The following is an 18834-nucleotide window of genomic DNA, read 5'->3' on the forward strand; positions in this document are numbered from 1 at the left end:
CCAGAACATGCCTATGTTCAGCAGCCTCTATCAGGATTAAGTTCTACTTGTTTTCTCAAAGCAGACCTGTGCCCAGTAGTGCTGGTATCTCAATTAGCTACTTTCACCTGGAGGATGCATGATGCAGTTCAAGAGAGGGATGTAAGAATGGGGTGTTCCATACTCATGCCAGTGTTCAGCAAGCTGTTCCATTTACAGTTGGCAGCCATTCATACACAGGCAAGCTTTTCTGCTTCCAGTTAAGTAAAAAATAAACCAAAGCTTGTTAGTCTTAGATTCATTGACAGTCTTCTCATTTCTTATGTCTCTGAGACAGTCCTACGGCCAACTGCATCTGTCCTGGACGTGTGCTCTCTGCAGTTTTCTTCAGAGGGCACCCTCATTGCTGTCAAATGTTGGATTGGCCTCCCATATTTCCCTCTACTGATATTGCCACAGTATCTGAGAAGAGTGTTTCATTCAGAGGTGGCCAGGCTGAGTCGCGCTCTAACAGTTGTTGCAGCCTCTTGTAATGGCTCTTTGTGTCATACTGGAAGGTCTTTTTCAGAAGCAGCCATAACGGTTCTCAATGTTCTCAATGACAGCTTCCTGTAAAAGCAAGAGCAAAAGGAAGATTCTGGAGAACCTGGACAGCAGTTTTCTCTCTTTATTCAGATGGCACACACAGGGCAAGTAGTGGAGACCCAGATCTTTCACAGGGACCTGCTCATCTAGATCCCTTAAATAGCCTTTTACTGACTACTTCTCATACCAGCTCCACCAGAGCTCTCTACGGGAAAACTGGGCCCAGCTCATCCTGACATTCTTCAGGATCTGAGTAGAAAACACCAAAGACTGCCCATATTTCTCTAGTCTGGGGCACGGCCTGATTCCCTTGTATCTGAGGATTCAAATGTATGGCTCTGAGGAAAGAGATTAAGGGCAAGGTAATTGCAATGGCTCCTGCTTTACTAGATATTCCCAAGCTGGGCTGAGGAGGAGGGAGAAAGAGTGAGACCTGAATCTTTCATCTTCCAATTAGTGCTGACAGGTACATTCAATGAAACATGCTCACCTCAACAAGGAAGGACACAGCAAATATGACTGCAAACATTATCACCATGGAGATTTGCCATGTGGTAGGGGTGCAAATGAGCTGAGAAAAAAAGCAGAAGCTGGTGCACATTAGACACTGGTCGGAGGTTGTGTTACAGAATCATAGAATCATTTAGGCTGGAAAAGACCTAAAGACTTAAAGACCTAAAGATTTAAGATCATTAAGTCCAACTTTAAACCTAACACTGCCAAGTCCACCAATAAACCATGTCCCTAAGTGCCACGTCTTTTAAATAACTCCACGGATGATGACTCAACCACTTCTTTGGCAGCCTGCTCCAATGCTTGACAACCCTTTCAGTGAATAGATTTTTCCTAATATCCAATCTAAACCTCCCCAGGCAGAACTTGAGGCTGTTTCCTCTCATCCTATCACTTCTTGCCTATGTAAAGAGATCAATACCCCCCTTGCTACAACCTCCTTTCAGATAGTTGTAGAGAGCCTCCTTTTCCCCAGACTAAACTGCCCCAGTGCCCTCTGCTGCTTCTTGCAGGACTTGTTCTCTAGATCCTTCACCAGCATTGTGTCATCAAAAGCCATAAACCCACACTGGCTGTATGCTGCTGCTGAGCCAATATTGCTATTTGTCTTGAGGAATTATTGATAAAGATGTTTTTAAGCATCTGATGCAGCAAAGAAAACCATAATCCAGAAATGCAACAGGAAATCTAAATGCTTCCTATATATTTCTAATATAGGAAATAGTATGTGTATTTCAGCTCCAAATGCAGCTCCAGGTTTCCACAGCTGGCAGCACTGGTGTTCTAGCTGTAGCTCAACTTATTCTGGAGAGGCAGATAAAATCCAACATTTGGATCAGCAGCTTCTTCTCCAGGGCTAGGCTATTGCAAAGCTTCTTATTGCCAATCCCTCCTTTCTCTTCTCAGCAAATCCAGAGTATTCCCTCCAGGCAGACTGGGAGTTTTGCAGCTCTCCCCAAAGGCATTTTAGCCCCCCATAGGAGAAGTGCTGGTAACGTCCTGTGACACTACAATCAAAAGCAGGACTAAGACGTGTTTTCAAGTGCCATCTCGTGGCAGATTCTTCAAGTGGGTCTGCATTCTAGGCCACTGCTCTAAAAACAGTTACATGGTCAAGCAGCATTTTTCATCTCATCAAGCCATGGTGCTGAGAATGTAGGCCTCATCTCCATGGCTGTGGCTTAAATTAGGGTTAGGCTTAGTATTAGTGTTCAGAGACAAACAAAACCTACAACCCCAGGGACAATGGGGCTGTAAAACGTATGCCAAGGAGAGCTTGGCACAGAACCAACATTACATCTTCCACAAATGTCCCAAATGGCTCAGGCATTCATGTGTGGACGGAGGCCTGATCTCTATGCTGATGACTAATATTAGGGTTAGGCTTAGGGTTAGCATTCAGAGATCCACAAAGACTACAGCAACACAGACACTGGGGCTGTAAAAGGCATGCAAAGGGGAGCTTGGCACAGCAACAAAATTACTTCATCCACAACTTGCCCAGCTGGCCCAGCCATGGTGCTGGGGATGTAGGCCTCTCTGTGGTGGCAGCTTAAATTAGGGATAAATCAGGGTTAGCGTTCAGAAATGAATAAAGACTATTGCACCAGGGACACTGCGGCTGGAAAAAGCACGCCAAGGGGAGGTTGGGAAAGCAACAACATTACTCCTTCCACAACTTTATCATTAGGGTCAGCCATAGTGGTGGGGAAGTAGGCCTCATCTCTACGGTGGCAGATTAAATTAGTTAGGCTTAAAGTTCAGAGTTGCACAAAGAGAACTGCTCCAGGGATACTATGGCTGTAAAAAGGCATGCTAAGGGGAGCATGGCACAGCAACAACATTACTCCTTCCACATCTTCACTCATTTGGCCCAGACATGGTGCTGGGGATGAAAGACTGATCTCACATCTCTCATGGTGTCAACTTAAATTAGGGTTAGGCTTAGGGTTAGCTTTCAGAGATACATAAAGACTAAAGCTCCAGGGACACTGGCAGTGTAAAAGGCATGCCAAGGAGAACTTGACACAGCAACATTACTACTTCCACAGCTTTCCCAACTGGCCCAGCCATTGTGCTGGGGATGTAGGCCTCATCTCTATGGTGCTGGATTAAATTAGGGTTAGGTTTAGGGTTAGTGTTCAAAGATCCACAAAGGCTACAACTCCAGGACACTGGGGCTGTAAGAGGAATGCCCCGGGAGCCTGGCAAAGCAACAACGTTAGCCCTTCCACAACTTTCCCAACTGACCAGCCATGGTGCTGGGGAAGAACACCTCATCTCAGTGGTGCCGGGTTAAATTAGGGTTAGGGCTAGCATTCAGAAATCCATAAATACCACAACTCCAGGTATACTCTGGCTGTAAAAGTAATACCAAGGAGAGCTTGGCAAGGCACAAATATTATTCCTTCCGCTCCTTTTTCATTTGGTCATATCTCTATAGTGGCAGGTTAAATTAGGGTTAGAGTTAGGGTTACCTTTCAGAGATCCACAAAGACTTCAGCTCCAGGGACAATGGGGTTTTAAGAGGCATGCCAAGGGGAGCTTGGCACAGCACCAATAATACTCCTTCCACACCTTTCTCATTTGGGCAAGCCATGGTGCTGGGGATGTAGGCCTCATCTCTAGGGTGGTGGCTCAAATTAGGGTTACCTTAGGGTTAGTGTTCAAAGATCCATAAAGTGTAATGCTCCAGGGACTATGGGGCAGGAAAAAAAATACCAATGGGATGTTGGCACAGCAACAATATTACTCCTTCAACAAGTTTCCAAACTGACCCACCCATGGTGCTGGGGATCTAGCTCTCATATCTATATGGTGGTGGTTTAAATTAGGGTTAGGGTTAGGGTTCAGAAATGCACAAAGGCTACAGCTCCACGGACCCTGGCGCTGTAAAAGGCATGCCAAGGGGAGCTTGGCACATGTCCTGGGTCCTGACATCATGGACTGAATGGACTCAGCAGCATTACAGGGATTGGCCCATGCACTAAGAAAATGATTATTTTTTTTCTCTTGGTCTGTGTGTATATGGATGTATATATGTGGGAGAGTGATGGTGTATTGAAAATGTGGGATCTGAGCATGACTTGAATGGTATGGAATAAGGGGTGGATAATGTTCTGGGTTCAGCAGTAGCAGTCACGTTTCTCCTTCATGGTAGCTGGTGCAGTGCAGTGTTTTGACTTCCAGCCTGGGAACAGTGCTGGTGATACCAATGTTTTCAGTTGTTGCTATGTGATGTTTACCCTGACCAAGAACTCTGTGAGGCTCATGCTCTGCCAGGGAGGAGGGGAAGCTGGGAGGAAGCAGAGACGGGGCACCTGACCCAGGCTAGCCAAAGAGGTATTCCATACCACAGCACATCATGCCCGGGGTGGGAGTAACTGGGAGTTATCCGGAAGGACTCATTTCTTGGCCAGTGGTACTGTATTCTCTTCCCTTGTTATTTTCTTTTATCATTGTTGTCGTTGGTAGTAGCGGTGGTGATTTTTGTTGTACATTGGTTGCTGGACTGTTCTTGTCTCAACCCGTGGGAGTTGCACTCTTTCGATCCTCCTCCCCGTTCCTCTGGGAGCAGGGAAGGGGAGATCCCGGGGGGGGGGCAGGCAGGCCTCGATTGCTCTCAGCCCAGCACCACTCACTGGGAGTGAGTGAACAAGCAGTCTGGCTAGGGTTTAAACCACGACAGCACAGCACCAATATTACTCTTTCAACAACTTTTCCAACTGGCCCAGCCATGGTGCCAGCTTAAATTGGGGTTAGGTTTAGCGTTCAGAGATACACAAAGACTGCAGGTCCACAGACACTTCAGCTGTAAAAGACATGCCAAGGTGAGGTAGGAAAAGAAATGTCATTACTCCTTCCAAAAAGTTCCGAAGTGGCCCACACATGGAGCTGGGAATGTAAGCCTCATCTCTAAGGTGCCGGGTTAAATCAGGGTTAGGCTTAGGGCTAGCATTCAGAGATCTACAAAGACGACATCTCCAGGGACACTGAGCTATAAAAGTCATGTCAATGTGAGCTTGGCACAGTGACAACATTACATCTTGCACAGGCTTTCATTCGGGCCAGCCAAAGTGCTGGGTAGTAGGCTTCATCTCTAGGGTGGCAGTGTAAATTAGGGTGAGTGTTCGCACTCAGAGATCCACCCAGACTGCAGCTCCAGGGACACTGGGGCTGTAAAACGCATGCCAAGGGCAGATTGGTACAGCACAATCATTACTCCTTCAACAACTTTCCCTACTGGCCCACCCTTGGTGCTGGGGACGTAGGCTTCACCTGTAGGGTAGTGGCTTAAATTAAGGTTAGTGTTCAGATATCCACAAAGACAACAGTTCCAGGGGCAATAGGGCTTTCATAGGCACAGTAACAACATTACTCCTTCCACACATTTTTCATTTGGGCCAGATTAGGTGCTGGAGATGTAGGCTTCATCTCTATGGTTGTGGATTAAATTAGGATTAGGCTTAGGGGGAGAGTTCAGAGATCGACAAAGACTGCAGCTCCAGTGACACTGAGGCTGTAAAAGGCATGCCAAGCGGAGGTTTGCACAGCAGTAATATTACTCCTTCCACACCTTTCTCTTTGGGCCAGCCACGGTGCTAGGGATGTAGGCCTCATCTCTATGTTGCTACGTTAAATTAGGGTTAGCCTTGGGGTTAACTTTCGAAGATGCACAAACACTACAGCTCCAAGGACACTGGGTCTGTAAAAGGTATGCCAAGGGGAGCTTGGCACAGGACCAATACTGCTCCTTCTGTGTCTTTCCCATTTGAACCAGCCATTGCTCTAGGGATGTAGACCTCATCTCTATGGTGCCAGCATCAATTTGGGTTAGGGCTATGACAGAGTTCAGAGATTCACAAAGACTACAGCTCCAGGGACACTGTGGTTGTAAAAGGCATGCCAAGAGGAGCTTGGCACAGCAACAACATTACTCCTTCCACAACTTTCCCAGCTATCCCAGCCATTGTGTTGGGCATATAGGCATCATCTGTATTGTTCTATCTTAAATAAGGATAGCCTTAGGGTTTTTGTTCAGAGATCCATAAAGACGATAGCTACAGCCACAGCGGGGCTGTAAAAGGCATGTCAAGGGGAGCTTGGCACACCAATAACATTACTTCTTCCACAACTGGGATGTAGGCCTTATGTCTGGGGTGGCGTCTTAAATTAGGGTTAGGTTTAGGGTTAGTGTTCAGAAATCCACAAAGACTAAGGCTTCAAGGATCAGGTGCTTCAAAAGAAATGCCGAAAAGAGCTTGGCACAGCAACAACATCACTCCTTCCACAAGTTTCCCAACAGGCACAGCCACAGTGCTGCTGATGTATATTTAATCTCTATGGTGCCGACTAAAATTAGGTTGTAGGGTTAGCATTAGCATTTAGAGATCCAAAAAGATTACAGCTCCAGGGACACTGTGGCAGTAAAAGGTATGCCAAGGGGAGCTTGGCACAGCACTGACTTTACTCCTTCCACACCTTTTTCATTTGGGCCAGCAATGGTGCTGGTCTTGCAGGTCTCATCTGCTGGGTGAGGGCTTAAATTAGGCTTGGGTTTAGGCTTAATGTTCAGATCTCTACAAAGACTGTAGCTCCAGAGACACTGTGGCTGTAAAAGACGTGACAATGCTAGCTTGCCACATCACCAATATTACTTCTTCCACACCTTTTTCAAGTGGGCCAGGCATGGTGCTGGGGTTGTAGGTCTCATCCTTTGGCTGGGGGCTTAAATCAGGGTTAGGCTTAGACTTAGCGTTCAGATATCCACAAAGACTACACCTCCATGGACACTGTGGCTGCCAAAAGCGTGCCAGTGGTAGCTTGAAACAGCACCAATATTATTCCTTCCACACTTTTCTCATATGGGAAACCTATGGTGCTATGGATGTAGGACTCATCTCTATGGTGCTGATTTAAATTAGGGTTAGGGTTATGGTTAGCTTTGAAAGATCCTGAGACTACAGCTCCAAGGACACTATTACTTGTTCCACACCGTTCTCATTTGGGTCAGCCATGGTGCTGGAGATGTAGGCCTCATCAGATGTACTGTCTTAAATTAGGATTAGAGTTAGGGTTAGCGTCCAGAGATCCAAAAAGACTATAGCTTCAGTGACACTGGAGTTGTAAAAGGTATGCCAAGAGGAGCACAGCACAGCACCAATATCACTCCTTTCACACCTTTCTTATTTGGTCTAGCCATGGTGCAAGGGATGTAGGACTCACCTCTATGTTGCCGATGTAAATTAGAGTTAGGGTTAGCATTCAGAGATCCAGAAACACTATAGCTACAGGGACACTTGGGCTTTAAAAGGCATTCCAGGAAGAGCTTGGCACAGCAACAATACTACTCTTTACACACCTTTCTCATTTGGGAGAGACTTGATGCAAGTGATGTAGCTCATCTATAGGGAGCCACCTAAAATTAGGGTTAGGGTTAGCATTCAGATATCTAAAATGACTATAGCTCCAGGGGCACTAGGACTGTAAAAGGCACAGCAAGAGGAATGCGGCACAGCACCAATGTTTCTTGTTATGGTTTAATCCCAGTTGGGATCTCAGAAACCACACAGCTGTTAGCTCACTCTCCCTTCTTCCTCTCCTCGCTCCCGGAGCGATGGGGTGAAGAATCGAAAGAATGTAACTCCCACAGGTTGAGATAAGAACAGTCCAGTAACTAAGGTGTAACACAAACCACTGCTGCTACCACCAATAATAATAATGATAAGGGAAATAACAAGGGAAGAGAATACAGCCACTCACCACCCACCAACTGATACCCAGTCATACCCGAGCAGTGATCTAGCCCTTCCAGGTAACCGCCCCCAGTTTATATACTGGCCATGAAGTGCTGTGGTATGGAATACCCCTTTGGCTGGTTTGGGTCAGGTGTCCTGTCTCTGCTTCCTCCCGGCTTCCCTTCTTCCCTGGCAGAGCATGAGACTCAGAAAGTCCTTGGTCAGAGTAAACATTACTAAGAAGCAACTAAGAACATTGGTGTTATCAGTGCTGTTCCCAGGCTGAAAGTCAAAAACACAGAACTGCACCAGCTACCATGAAGGAGAAAAATGACTGCTACTGCTGAACCCAGGACATACTCCTTCCACACCTTTCTCATTTGGGCGAGCCTTGGTGCTGGTCACATAGGCCTCACCTCTATGTTGCTGATGTAAATTAGAATTAGGTTTAGCATTCAGAGATCGAAAAAGACTGTGGCACCAGGGACACTGGAGCTGTAAAAAGCATGCCAAGAAGAGCATGGCACAGCACCAATATTACTCCTTCTACACCTTTCTTCTCTGGGCCAGCCATGGTGCTGGGGATGGAGATTACCCATCTCTAGGGAGATGGGTAAAATTACGGTTATGGTTAGGGTTAGCATTCAGAGATCCTAAAAGACGTCTTGGGACACTTGGGCTGTAAAGTGTATCTTGGGACACTTGGGCTGTAAAAAGCATGCAGAGAGGAGCATGGCACAGCACCAATATTACTCTTTCCACACATTTCTTATTTGGGGCAGCCATTGTGCAAGGGATACAGGCCTCACCTCTAAATTGCAGATGCAAATTAGAGTTAAGGTTTAGCTTTCAGAGATCCTCAAATCCTCCAGCTGCAAGGACAGTATGGTGTTAAGAGGCATGCCAAGAGGAGCATGGCAAAGCACCAATATTACTCCTTCCACACCTTTCTTATTTGGGCAGGCCATGGTGCTGGGGATGTAGGCCTCACCTCTAGGGAGTTGTCTAAAATTAGGATTAGGATTAGGGTTAGGGTTAGCATTCAGAGATCTGAAATGACTATAGCTCCAGGGGCACTAGTGCTGTAAAAGGCATGCCAAGATGAATGTGGCACAGCACCAATATTATTCCTTCCACATCTTTCTCATTTGGGCGAGCCATGGTGCTGGTGATGTAGGCCTCACATCTAGGGTGCCGGCTAAAATTAGGGTTAGGGTTAGGGTTAGGATTCAGACATCAAAAAAAGACTATAGCTCCAGGGACACTGGGGCTGTAAAAGGCATGCCAAGAGGAGCATGGCACAGCACCAATATTACTCCTAACAAACCTTTCTAATTTGGGCCAGGGATGTTGCAAGGGATGTAGGCCTCATCTCTATGTTGCCGATGTAAATTAGAGTTAGAGTTAGGGTTAGCGTTCAGACATCCAAACCCACTGTAGCTCCACGGAACCTTGGCCTGTAAAAGGAAAGCTAAGAAGAGCATGGCAAAGCACCGATAGTGGTCCTATCACACCTTTTTTATCTGGGCCAGCCATGGTGCTGGGGGTGTAGGCCTCATCTCTAGGGTGCTGACTAAAATTCTGGTTAATGTTAGGGCTAGCATTCAGAGATCCAAAAAGTCTATAGCTCCACGGAACCTTGGGCTGTAAAGTCATGCCAAGAGGAGCATGGCAAAGCACCACTATTACTCCTTCCATAACTTTCTTATTTGGGCCAGACATCGCACCGGTGATGTAGGCCTCATCTCTAGCTAGCCGACTAAATTTAGAGTTAGTGTTAGGGTTAGCATTCAGAGATCCAAAAAGCCTGTAGCTCCAGGGACACTGGGGTTGTAAAAGGCATGCCAAGAGGAATGCGGCAAAGCACCAGCATTACTCCTTACAAACCTTTCTTATCTGGGGCAGCCATGGTAAACGGGATGTAGGACTTATATCAGGGTTAGGGCTTGGGTTAGCACTCAGAGATCTAAAAATATTATAGCACAAGGGACACTGGGGCTGCAAAAGGCATGCCAAGAGAAGTGTGGCACAGCATGAATATAACTCCTTATACACATTTCTCACTTGGGCGAGCCTTAGTGCAAGTTATATAGGACTCAACTCTATCTTGTTGATTTAAATTAGGTTTAGGCTTAGCATTCAGAGATCCAAAAAGACTATAGCTCCAGGGACACCGGGGTTTTAAAAGGCATTCCAAGAAGAGTGTAGCACAGCACCAATATTACTCCTTTCACAGCTTTCTCATTTGGGCTAGCCATGGTGTTGGGGATGTAGGACTCATATCTATGGTGCCGCCTTAAATTAGGGTTAGGGCTAGCATTCAGAGATCCTAAAAGACTACAGCTCCAAGGACACCGCGGCTTTCAGAGGCATGCCACGGGCAGCTTGGCATAGAACCAGTATTACTTCTTACACACCTTTCTTATTTGGGCCAGCCATAGTGCTGGGGATGTAGGTCTCATCTCTAGGGTGGTGGCTTAAATTAGGTTTAGGGTTAGGGTTAGCATTCAGGGATCCAATAAGACTTTTCTTATATCAAGCTCCCTCTCTCTCTCTCCCCCCCCCCCTTTCTTTTACCTTTACAAATTCTTTTGCTATGTGACTCCATTTTGCTCAAGAGTTCTAGCCATTTTCAACTTGTTGTCTTTAGCGAGCTTTGCAAACTCATACAGTTATATCCACATAACAACACCTATGATTTGCGAAAGCCAATACATTTATGTGTTTATCACAGAGAACACACGACCTGAGCGTGAAAAAAACACACCACTTGGGCTCCTCCGCTCCTTCTGATCAGGCAATCCCCCCTCGCTACCACCTCAAAACCCTCCTTCGCCGCCGCACCCGGAACCCTTGCGCCGGGAGGAGCGATTTCCAGCCGGAGCGGCCGCCAAGGACCCCGGTGCCCGGAAGCGGCTGCAGTTCTGTCAGCCTGCAGCCGCGGCGGCTTCACCTGCCCTTGCCCGCGGCAGCCCGGGGCCTCAGGCGCGGCGGCTGAGTCCCGGTAGGCGGCCGGGGGGCGGTCGGCTCCTCCTGGCCCCTCCGGCCGTTAGAATGTGGCGGACGCGGGCGGCAGCGGCTTGGTGAGCGAGACGGGCAGTAGCAGGGCTCAGGGCGGGAGCGGCGGGCCTGCCTGGTCCTTGGGGCGTGGCGGTCACGCCAGAGCCGTGACCCTCTTCCGACCGCGGGGCCTCTGCCCCAGGTGCTTTTTCTGTTGTGACACCTGCCCCGATTAAGCGGGCCCTAGGTACCCGTGAGAACGGGGCAGTCCGCGGGGAAGGCCGGAGCCGCACAGCGGGTAGGGGTGCGAGGTGGTGGTGGGGTGTGTGTGTTTGTCCCGGGCGGGGAAATTCCTCATCCTTCAGCTCCAGGGGAATCGGGGGGTGCTATTTGAAAGGGAGCTGCGTCTCCTACATTCCTACCCTAGAGAGTTCGGGTCACCCCCAGGTCCAGATGTTGGCCCTCCCCGGCAGCTACTCTGCATTCTTCCTGTTTCTCTTCATTCTTCCACACGATTCTAGACAGGAGCAGTGGAACTGAATGGCTGTTAATCTCACAATGTTCTGACAGATGTAGGAGCAGCAGTACAAAAATAAGTGTTGTCTAGTACTGAATGAGAAAGAAAATACCGCAGTGTTTTTTGCGGGGTTACATTTGAAAGACTGCTTTGCAGTCATAATTAATAAGCATAACTTTTAAAAGTGTATATATCCTGTCTTTAAAAAAAAAAAAAAAATTGTTCTAGCTGAGGTGGAGATTTCTTGGGCAATATGTGTAAAATATTAGGTATGACCTACAGGTGGAATGTTTGGGTATCAGTAGTAGAAGGCTACTTTTTTCTTGTTTTACAAGATATCTGTAATCTTAGTGCAATGCAAGAGTAGTCAGGTTGCAGGCCTGTAAAATTAGGCAGATTTTGACACCAGAGCTACTCATGTCTGGAAGGCTCAGTTTTGTTACAGTTGTTAAAAACAGCTTTCCAGATGCTTCATATTTGGAACTCATGAAATATTTAATAGTGTTGTTTGACACCCTCTTCAATGTAGGTGCACTTTTCAGTGAAGATCTGAATGTGATTTTTTTAGTCTGTATTCATGAGAAGCTTTTAGCAATAGAATTTTTGGTATAATGATGTAGTGGGTTTTCTTAATTAATTATATAGTCTTACATGTGCAATAAAAGCAGGTAGGATTTGAAATACGTGATAGCACTCAAAAGGCATTTGTGGATGTCCTGGGTTCAGCAGTTCAGCAGGGTTCAAATTCTTGCAATAATAATTTGTGATGGAACTCAATTTTTCCTTCAGTTTAAACTTGGAGAATGAATGTTGTAAAACACAGTTTAAAAGAATAATCATAGAGAAGAAACTTACACCATAATACAAATGCTTTTAACCTAGATAAGACTAGCAATAAGAAGTGGCTGCCATAGTATATAATACTACTTGGTCTCTGCTGTAAAAGGTTAAATATCTATGTAATGGTGGTGACTGCAAAAGAAAAGAAATAGTGTCTCGGTCATCAGCTTTCTTCTTACAGGCTTACCATCCCCTGATTTTAAAAACACTTTTTAAAATTGGGAAACAAAACAATGTGGAAGCACTGTTACGTTTTATTGTTATGTAGCCGCTTTGGTATTGGTACTATCTGTGGTTAATTTCCCAGGCTCTTATACCATGTCAAAAAAAGAGGACCTTGTTACCACTTTAGGGATTAGTCTGTTCCTGCTTATTATCCTTTTCCTAGATACTGAGTTTGTTATTGCAAGAACACAGCTCTCTAGATAGTTTAATATAGCAGCAAGAGGATACCCTTCAAAATCAGAGTGACTTTTATGAACATGGACTTCCATAACAGTCAGAGGAGTTCCCTTTTTTAAGCTTTCAGTTACACTAAGGGAAATTTCTAAACATAGATCGTTGGCAGAATTGGTCTTTTAAGAGAGGAAAGTATCTCAGTCACAAAATTCTGTTTTTTAACTTAGCTTCGAAAAGCTCCATTTCTGGCTTAAAATTGCTTTTATAACAGTCTTCCACTTCTTTGGACATTAAGAACATGCCTGTCACAGACAGTGTCATCTCTAGAAAATCTCAAGACAAAGAACTGTATAGGTTATAGGGCATGTTATTAGAAGATTCTGTAATATTTTTCGTTTCATATGATTCTCTTACTCTCTTTAAGCTCTGTTAATTTTAAATGATTTAGGGTTCCTGAATAAATAATATGCCTTCTCAATGGTGTGAAGCACTTTCTTCTTTTATGTTTAACCCCTTTGTGAGTAAATGCACTTGATAATATTGAAAACCCTGAAAAAAAATCAAGCGACAAGCATTGTTTTCAGGAACTGTAACTTCACTGATATTTTGCATCCAGCAGCCTTCCACTAGACCAGGTTGCTCAAAGCCACATCAGACCTGTCCTGGAAGACTTCCAGGGTTGGAGCATCCACATCTCTGGGCAATAGTGGAAGGAACTGAAAGATGTCATTAAACAAATGCTTCAGCTCCAGAGGAGAATCTGCTTTGTCAAAAAAGAGCAAATGTACTTTGCAAAGGAATTTTGTCTGTGTATTGTTTTTTTGAAGTTTGAAAATTCTGTACAAAATTAACACTCTCTAGAAGTTTGAATAACAAGATAGTCCAAAATGTCAAGTTTTATGTTTCAAGTTGGTCATAGTCTTCTGTGGACTCTTAGCTGCTGTTTGTCTAAACTGTGTTTTATCAAAGACATGTTAATTGCCTTAGTCCAGTGTGGAAGTTAAATTCAATTTATAACAGACTTTATAAGTGATATTTCAGTTTTTTTTTTCTCTAATCACTGGAAATGCTATAGTCATTAACGATGTTTATGATGGGGTGCTGGCACTTGGTGGCTGAAGCTGTGGGCAGCCTCCTGGGAGAGGCTGAGGAGGGTTTGTGTCAACAGTTAGGCGTGCGTGGAGCACACACCAAGTGCCGTGACTCTCATGGTGCTGCTTGGAAGCAGAAGTGACTTCAGAAAGACCTCAGAATGGGAATTTGAAAACTTAGTTTTTCTTCCTTGTGTAATTCAGTAATCATAAGATAGCAGATTGCTGCTTTGAAGTTCTGAAACTTTTTTGCACCTCCCCTATGAAGACAGGCTGAGAAAGTTGGGGCTGTTCAGCCTGGAGAAGAGAAGGTTGCGTGGAGACCTCATAGCAGCCTTCCAGTACCTGAAGGGAGCCTGTAAGGATGCTGAGAGGGGACTTTTCATTAGGGACTGTAGTGATAGGACAAGGGGTAGTGGGTTAAAACTTAAACAGGGGAAGTTTAGATTTGATACAAGGAGGAAGTTTTTTACTGCAAGGGTGGTGAGGCACTGGAATGGGTTGCCCAAGGAAGTTGTGAATGCTTCCTCCCTGGCAGTGTTCAAGGCCAGGTTTGACAGAGCCTTGGATGACATGGTTTAGTGTGAGGTGTCCCTGCCCATGGCAGCAGGGCTAGAACTAGATGATCTCAAGGTCCTTTTCAACCCTAACTATTCTATGATTCTATGGTGTAAGCATCAGCTTTTTGTTTTCCTGGTAGCATACCAGTAGTAGCTGGAAGGTGTACATTCATAATGATGCTCTAATGTATCTGTAACCAGCTAAAATGTAGTGTGAATTACTTCTAAAGAGGTTATTGAGTTAATGGTGTTTTGAGGAAATCTGTTACTTAGAGTTTTTGTTTCTTTCTTGTAGTGTCATCTGCCGGAGTCTTGCAAATAGCAGCTATGGAATAAAAAGAAAATCAGCACTTCAAAACTTGCATCTTGTTTCCCGAAGTATACACCATCCCTACTATCCAAGTTCAAAATTTCAAAGACCTCCATTAAGGATATCCATTAAGCTGTTCTCTTCTCTTAATCGTCTTCCCCTACGCAAAACAAAACTTTTAAATGTAAAACATGGATACCAGTTCCACAGGAACTTTTGGCTAGCTAGACTAGCGTCAAGGCTTCTCAAAGTTCGCTATCTTATATTAGGATCTGCTGTAGGTGGTGGTTATACAGCTAAGAAGGTATTTACCTGTTATGCTATTCTATGTTTGTCTTTGTTGTTATTATATGCTTTGAAGCAATAGTTCTTGGTATATGCGCAAAAATACAAGATCTCATTGTTTGGTTAACTAATGACAATAAAGAGTGAATTTCGGGAATAGTAAAGGTATTAAAGGTTGTATAGAGAACTAGTATAGATTTTAAAAGATCCAAATAGCATTATTCATAGCTGAAAGATGGTGGGTTAGTATGTTCTGTATGTAGGAATTACTTTTCAATAGACTTCTTATATGCTTCTCTATACATTTATTTTTCTATTTTTTCTATATTCTCTTTTCTTTTTTGTATTAGACATATGATCAGTGGAAGGACATGATGCCAGATCTCAATGAATATAAGTGGATTGTTCCTGACTTCGTTTGGGAGCTTGATGAACATATTGACTTTGGTATCAGAAAAGCTAAAATGTTACTCTATATAAAGACTAGCACATGTAAAACTTCAGGGTGCAGGTCTTCAGTGCCTGTCTCCAGTAGCTATCTTTATAGCTTTGAGTGAACTTGTATTGTTAGAGTTTGGCATGTATTTTACCAAGGTATTTGTGTTAGTGTGTTTGTAGGAAGAAATTAAGTGTAGTTTAGCATTGATAATCCATAATTCACCCTTTTTATTTGAGAATGTTCTTGGTCCTCTCATAGGGCCATATAATCCTATTATTGAAAGAAGAGATGCAGCATGATCAAGGGGACTTACACAGGTTTCGGTAGTATGCGTAAAGTTTGTTCTTCCTATACCTATGACACAAGTATTAAATATAAATAGATAAGTAAAAGATATAAAGATATGTATGAGTAAAAGACCAATTGAAAATGCACAATAGTGAACCTACCTATTTACAAAATTATCTTGAAAATGCAGGAGAAAACTGTAAACACAGACTTTTTCTGAACCTTCTGGTTACAGTAGGTTTATTGATATTTTTGGGTCAAAGATAGAAATCTGAAAAACAAGGACTGAGTTACTTATATATGCAGGGTTGTGAGGTGGTGGTTTTCAAAAAAAAGGCATAAGATTTTACTTCATGTATGAGCATTGTATAGATAAATGCAGAGATTGAATAACTGACAAGTATTTTCTGTTTTTATTGCTAGGGGACAGTACATTTTTACAGTACTTTTAAGCTAATAAGTTTGGTGTTTTTTTTTTAAGGATTACAAAATTGGCTTATTTATGAAATTGAAAAATAAGCTTTTGTTAAAATATGTAAGAGTTGAGCTTAGTTACAGTTTTGTGTAATTTTAAAACATCCTATACAAAATGTGTGAGAGAATAACATGGAATGTGGTAGTGAAATGCAGCAATAAGTTTTAGGCAATTTTAAACTGCCTGAGGCAACCAACTTATCAGGAAGTTCAAAGTCTAAAAAAGCAATTTTTTGGATCTGATTATCTTTCCCAACACTAATGGGGGGAGGTGCATTACTTAAAAAGTAAATAAATTAAAAATCTGCTAGTTTTTATAGCATAAGCCATTTTTCTTCACAGAAGTAGTAGGGGAAAAAAACCTTACTCATTAACTGTTGTACTGTTTTCCTAGAAAAACTTATCAAAGCCCTTCCTGATGCAGATGACCTTGCCAAACTTCTGCCTGACTTTGACAAGATTGGAGAGAGCTTCACTTCACTGAAAGGATTTTTTTCTCCTGGTGAGAACATTTTTTCAGCTTAGTTTTAATTTTGGAAACATAAGCTGTTACAAGGTGAGGTTACAGATATGTCCTTAGACACTAAAAGAAAGCGGATCCTGAAAATGCATGACTTTTCATTGAATATCTCGTGTGAAAGTGTTATGGACACAGGTAAGTGTAATATATTTTTAAAAGCAAGAATTCTAGTAGCAAAGAGAACAAAAATGCGAAATTGAACAGAAAAGTAAAATTCTTGTACAACTCTAAACAAACAGATTGAAAACTAGATTGCTTTAGTGAGTCATAAAAATCAGCTGGGCATGTCCAGCTGGAAACTGGAGAAGGTAAGAGTAGCACTGATAGTAACATTACCACAGCTTTTACAGAAGTAAAGAGCTCGGTTATTAAGAATGATGGTTCTTAAGGATACAAGCATGTAAAATAAGAGATTTGTAACAGAGGCGTTCTTTTGGATTGAATGATATTTTCCATCAGGCTTAATGGCTGCTAGGTTTTGGAGGACTTCAGTAAGACATTTCTGATTGGTGGGGTTTTTAGAAATGTCTGTACCTGTGTCTAATGTACCTTAGAAATGTAATCATCATCTCTAACTTGCTAATGGCCCCAACTCAAAACTTCGCCTAGTCGTCTTGTAATAAAAAGCAAGATTATTCCTTAATATATATTCTTATATACCTTAAGAATTACTGTATTTGTAAAAGATTACGTCTGTGAGGTGTTATAGTCACTGCTCTTAGTCTCTTCAAAAATATTTCCCTATCAGTGTGCATTAGAAGTGTATTTTCATTTTCTTAAAGTACTGTCAATGGTGGAACTACTTTATTAATCTCACAAACTCAGCAAGCGCCTAAGTAGGGATCAAATTCAACAGAGTGACAAGTACATTACAATCTTCTATGTGTTTTGGCTGTTTAAAGTCATGGTGTTACTGACTGGTGGTGTGAGATGTCACCTATTATGTGTTACTGTTCTCCCATGGGCATAGTTGCCATTTATGATTGTGTGGTCCTCCAAATGAAACAAAGATCCCTCATCTTTGTTTGCATTTTGTTTTGTATTTATAATTTTTATTTCCCCTCTTCTGCTGATTTTTCACAGGTTACAATTTGGTTAGTGAAGTCATAGGAGCTTCTGATCTACTTCTGTTGTTAGGTGTGTAAAAGCCCTTTTTACTGCCCTTAACCTGCCTCTCTAAAGCAAACTTAAAACCCTACTGTACTAAGAGGAGTGAATATCAATGTAAACACAAATATTTACATCAGTTTAATTGATTTACAAATACTTTCCAACTGTTTTAGAAATACTTAGTTCCTTCCCTGCGAGAATAAATAAATTAATAGTTGTCACTTCTCTGTCACAGTCATTAGCAGAGGCTTTTTATTTCAGGCATTTTCCAGAAGCTTGTTTTGAAAATCTCTGTCATTACAATAAAAAGAATATTACTTTTTTTCTCATTACAGTAATGCCAAGAGAATTTGTATTATCCTTTCATGTTTATCGGAACTAATTAATTTGAAATTATTTCAGAACTTAGAGTCTAACTGAAGCTGCCTTGTGATGTAACTAATCTGAGTCACAAACATGATATAAAATTTTCATGAGTTTTAAACAGAATTTCTTTTGCAGTTTAAGATCTTTTTTTTATAGGAACTTCAAAGATTATTGAATTAATAATACATAGGGGTTGAAACTTCAATATTATAGTAGGTGTAGTTTGAGAATTTTTAAGTACCTTTTGCGTATTATAATGAGTTTCTGTAATTATGTCCTAGGTTCTCCAGGGGAAACAGCATTCAGAGCTACTGACCAGGGATATGACAATGACAAACAGTTCAAGAAGGTAATTACTCTCTTTCAAAACTAAAAATGTCTTGACTAAAGGAAATTTTTTTTTTTAAAGTGCTTCAGTAGCTAGTTGTGGATGTTTATTTGAAGCAGCTTGAATAGCATTTGTCACTCAAAATGATTTGAGTATGCATTGTTGGTTTTGATATATAAAGAGTACAATGATAATGAATGTTTTGGTGTAAGTAAAATAAAAAGCAGACATAAAAATCTGTAGGAAGTACATTCTTAAGAAAAACTGGTTTGTAGTAAGAATGTTATTTTGGGTATTTTGTGTGCATCTGCATTTCTCAGGGCATGTTCTCAGTGGCACTTAAGCTTGTAGCTTATTACCGAAGTTGGTGTAGGCTTCTGTAGATATTTTCAGGCATCTCTGCTTGCAGCCTTGTTGTTGATATTTTCACGGTTGTGATTCTTACTTAAGGATTTTTGCCTTTATAAAGAATTTCAGTTTCTTAAAGCAGTTT

General features: G+C 42.7%; 2 protein-coding genes across 9 annotated transcripts in view; both read left to right on the plus strand.

The window, feature by feature from the left end:
• The window catches only part of PLAAT1 (phospholipase A and acyltransferase 1), a 118487-nt gene that overhangs the window by 48557 nt on the left and 51096 nt on the right, over positions 1 to 18834 (plus strand). The gene's annotated exons all lie outside the window — the stretch shown is intronic.
• The window catches only part of OPA1 (OPA1 mitochondrial dynamin like GTPase), a 53331-nt gene continuing 45134 nt past the window's right edge, over positions 10638 to 18834 (plus strand). For 2 of the 8 annotated variants that reach the window (XR_009743231.1, XR_009743233.1), the window contains exons 1-6: positions 10638 to 10897; positions 14517 to 14835; positions 15167 to 15263; positions 16412 to 16519; positions 17621 to 17674; positions 18295 to 18362. Coding sequence is in view for 4 of the 8 variants with exons in the window: in XM_061452802.1 (XP_061308786.1) it covers positions 10869 to 10897; positions 14517 to 14835; positions 15167 to 15263; positions 16412 to 16519; positions 17621 to 17674; positions 18295 to 18362 (675 nt within the window). In the remaining 4 variants the exon portion in view is untranslated. The remainder of the gene's footprint in view (positions 10898 to 14516; positions 14836 to 15166; positions 15264 to 16411; positions 16520 to 17620; positions 17675 to 18294; positions 18363 to 18834) is intronic. The other 6 variants (XM_061452802.1, XM_061452805.1, XM_061452803.1 and 3 more) reach the window with 4 other exon arrangements.

The sequence above is a fragment of the Pezoporus flaviventris genome, unplaced genomic scaffold (genome assembly GCF_033815535.1).
Source record: "Pezoporus flaviventris isolate CSIRO_AGI_PZ_B2104156 unplaced genomic scaffold, CSIRO_AGI_Pfla_v1 ptg000013l, whole genome shotgun sequence".
NCBI lineage: Eukaryota > Metazoa > Chordata > Aves > Psittaciformes > Psittacidae > Pezoporus > Pezoporus flaviventris.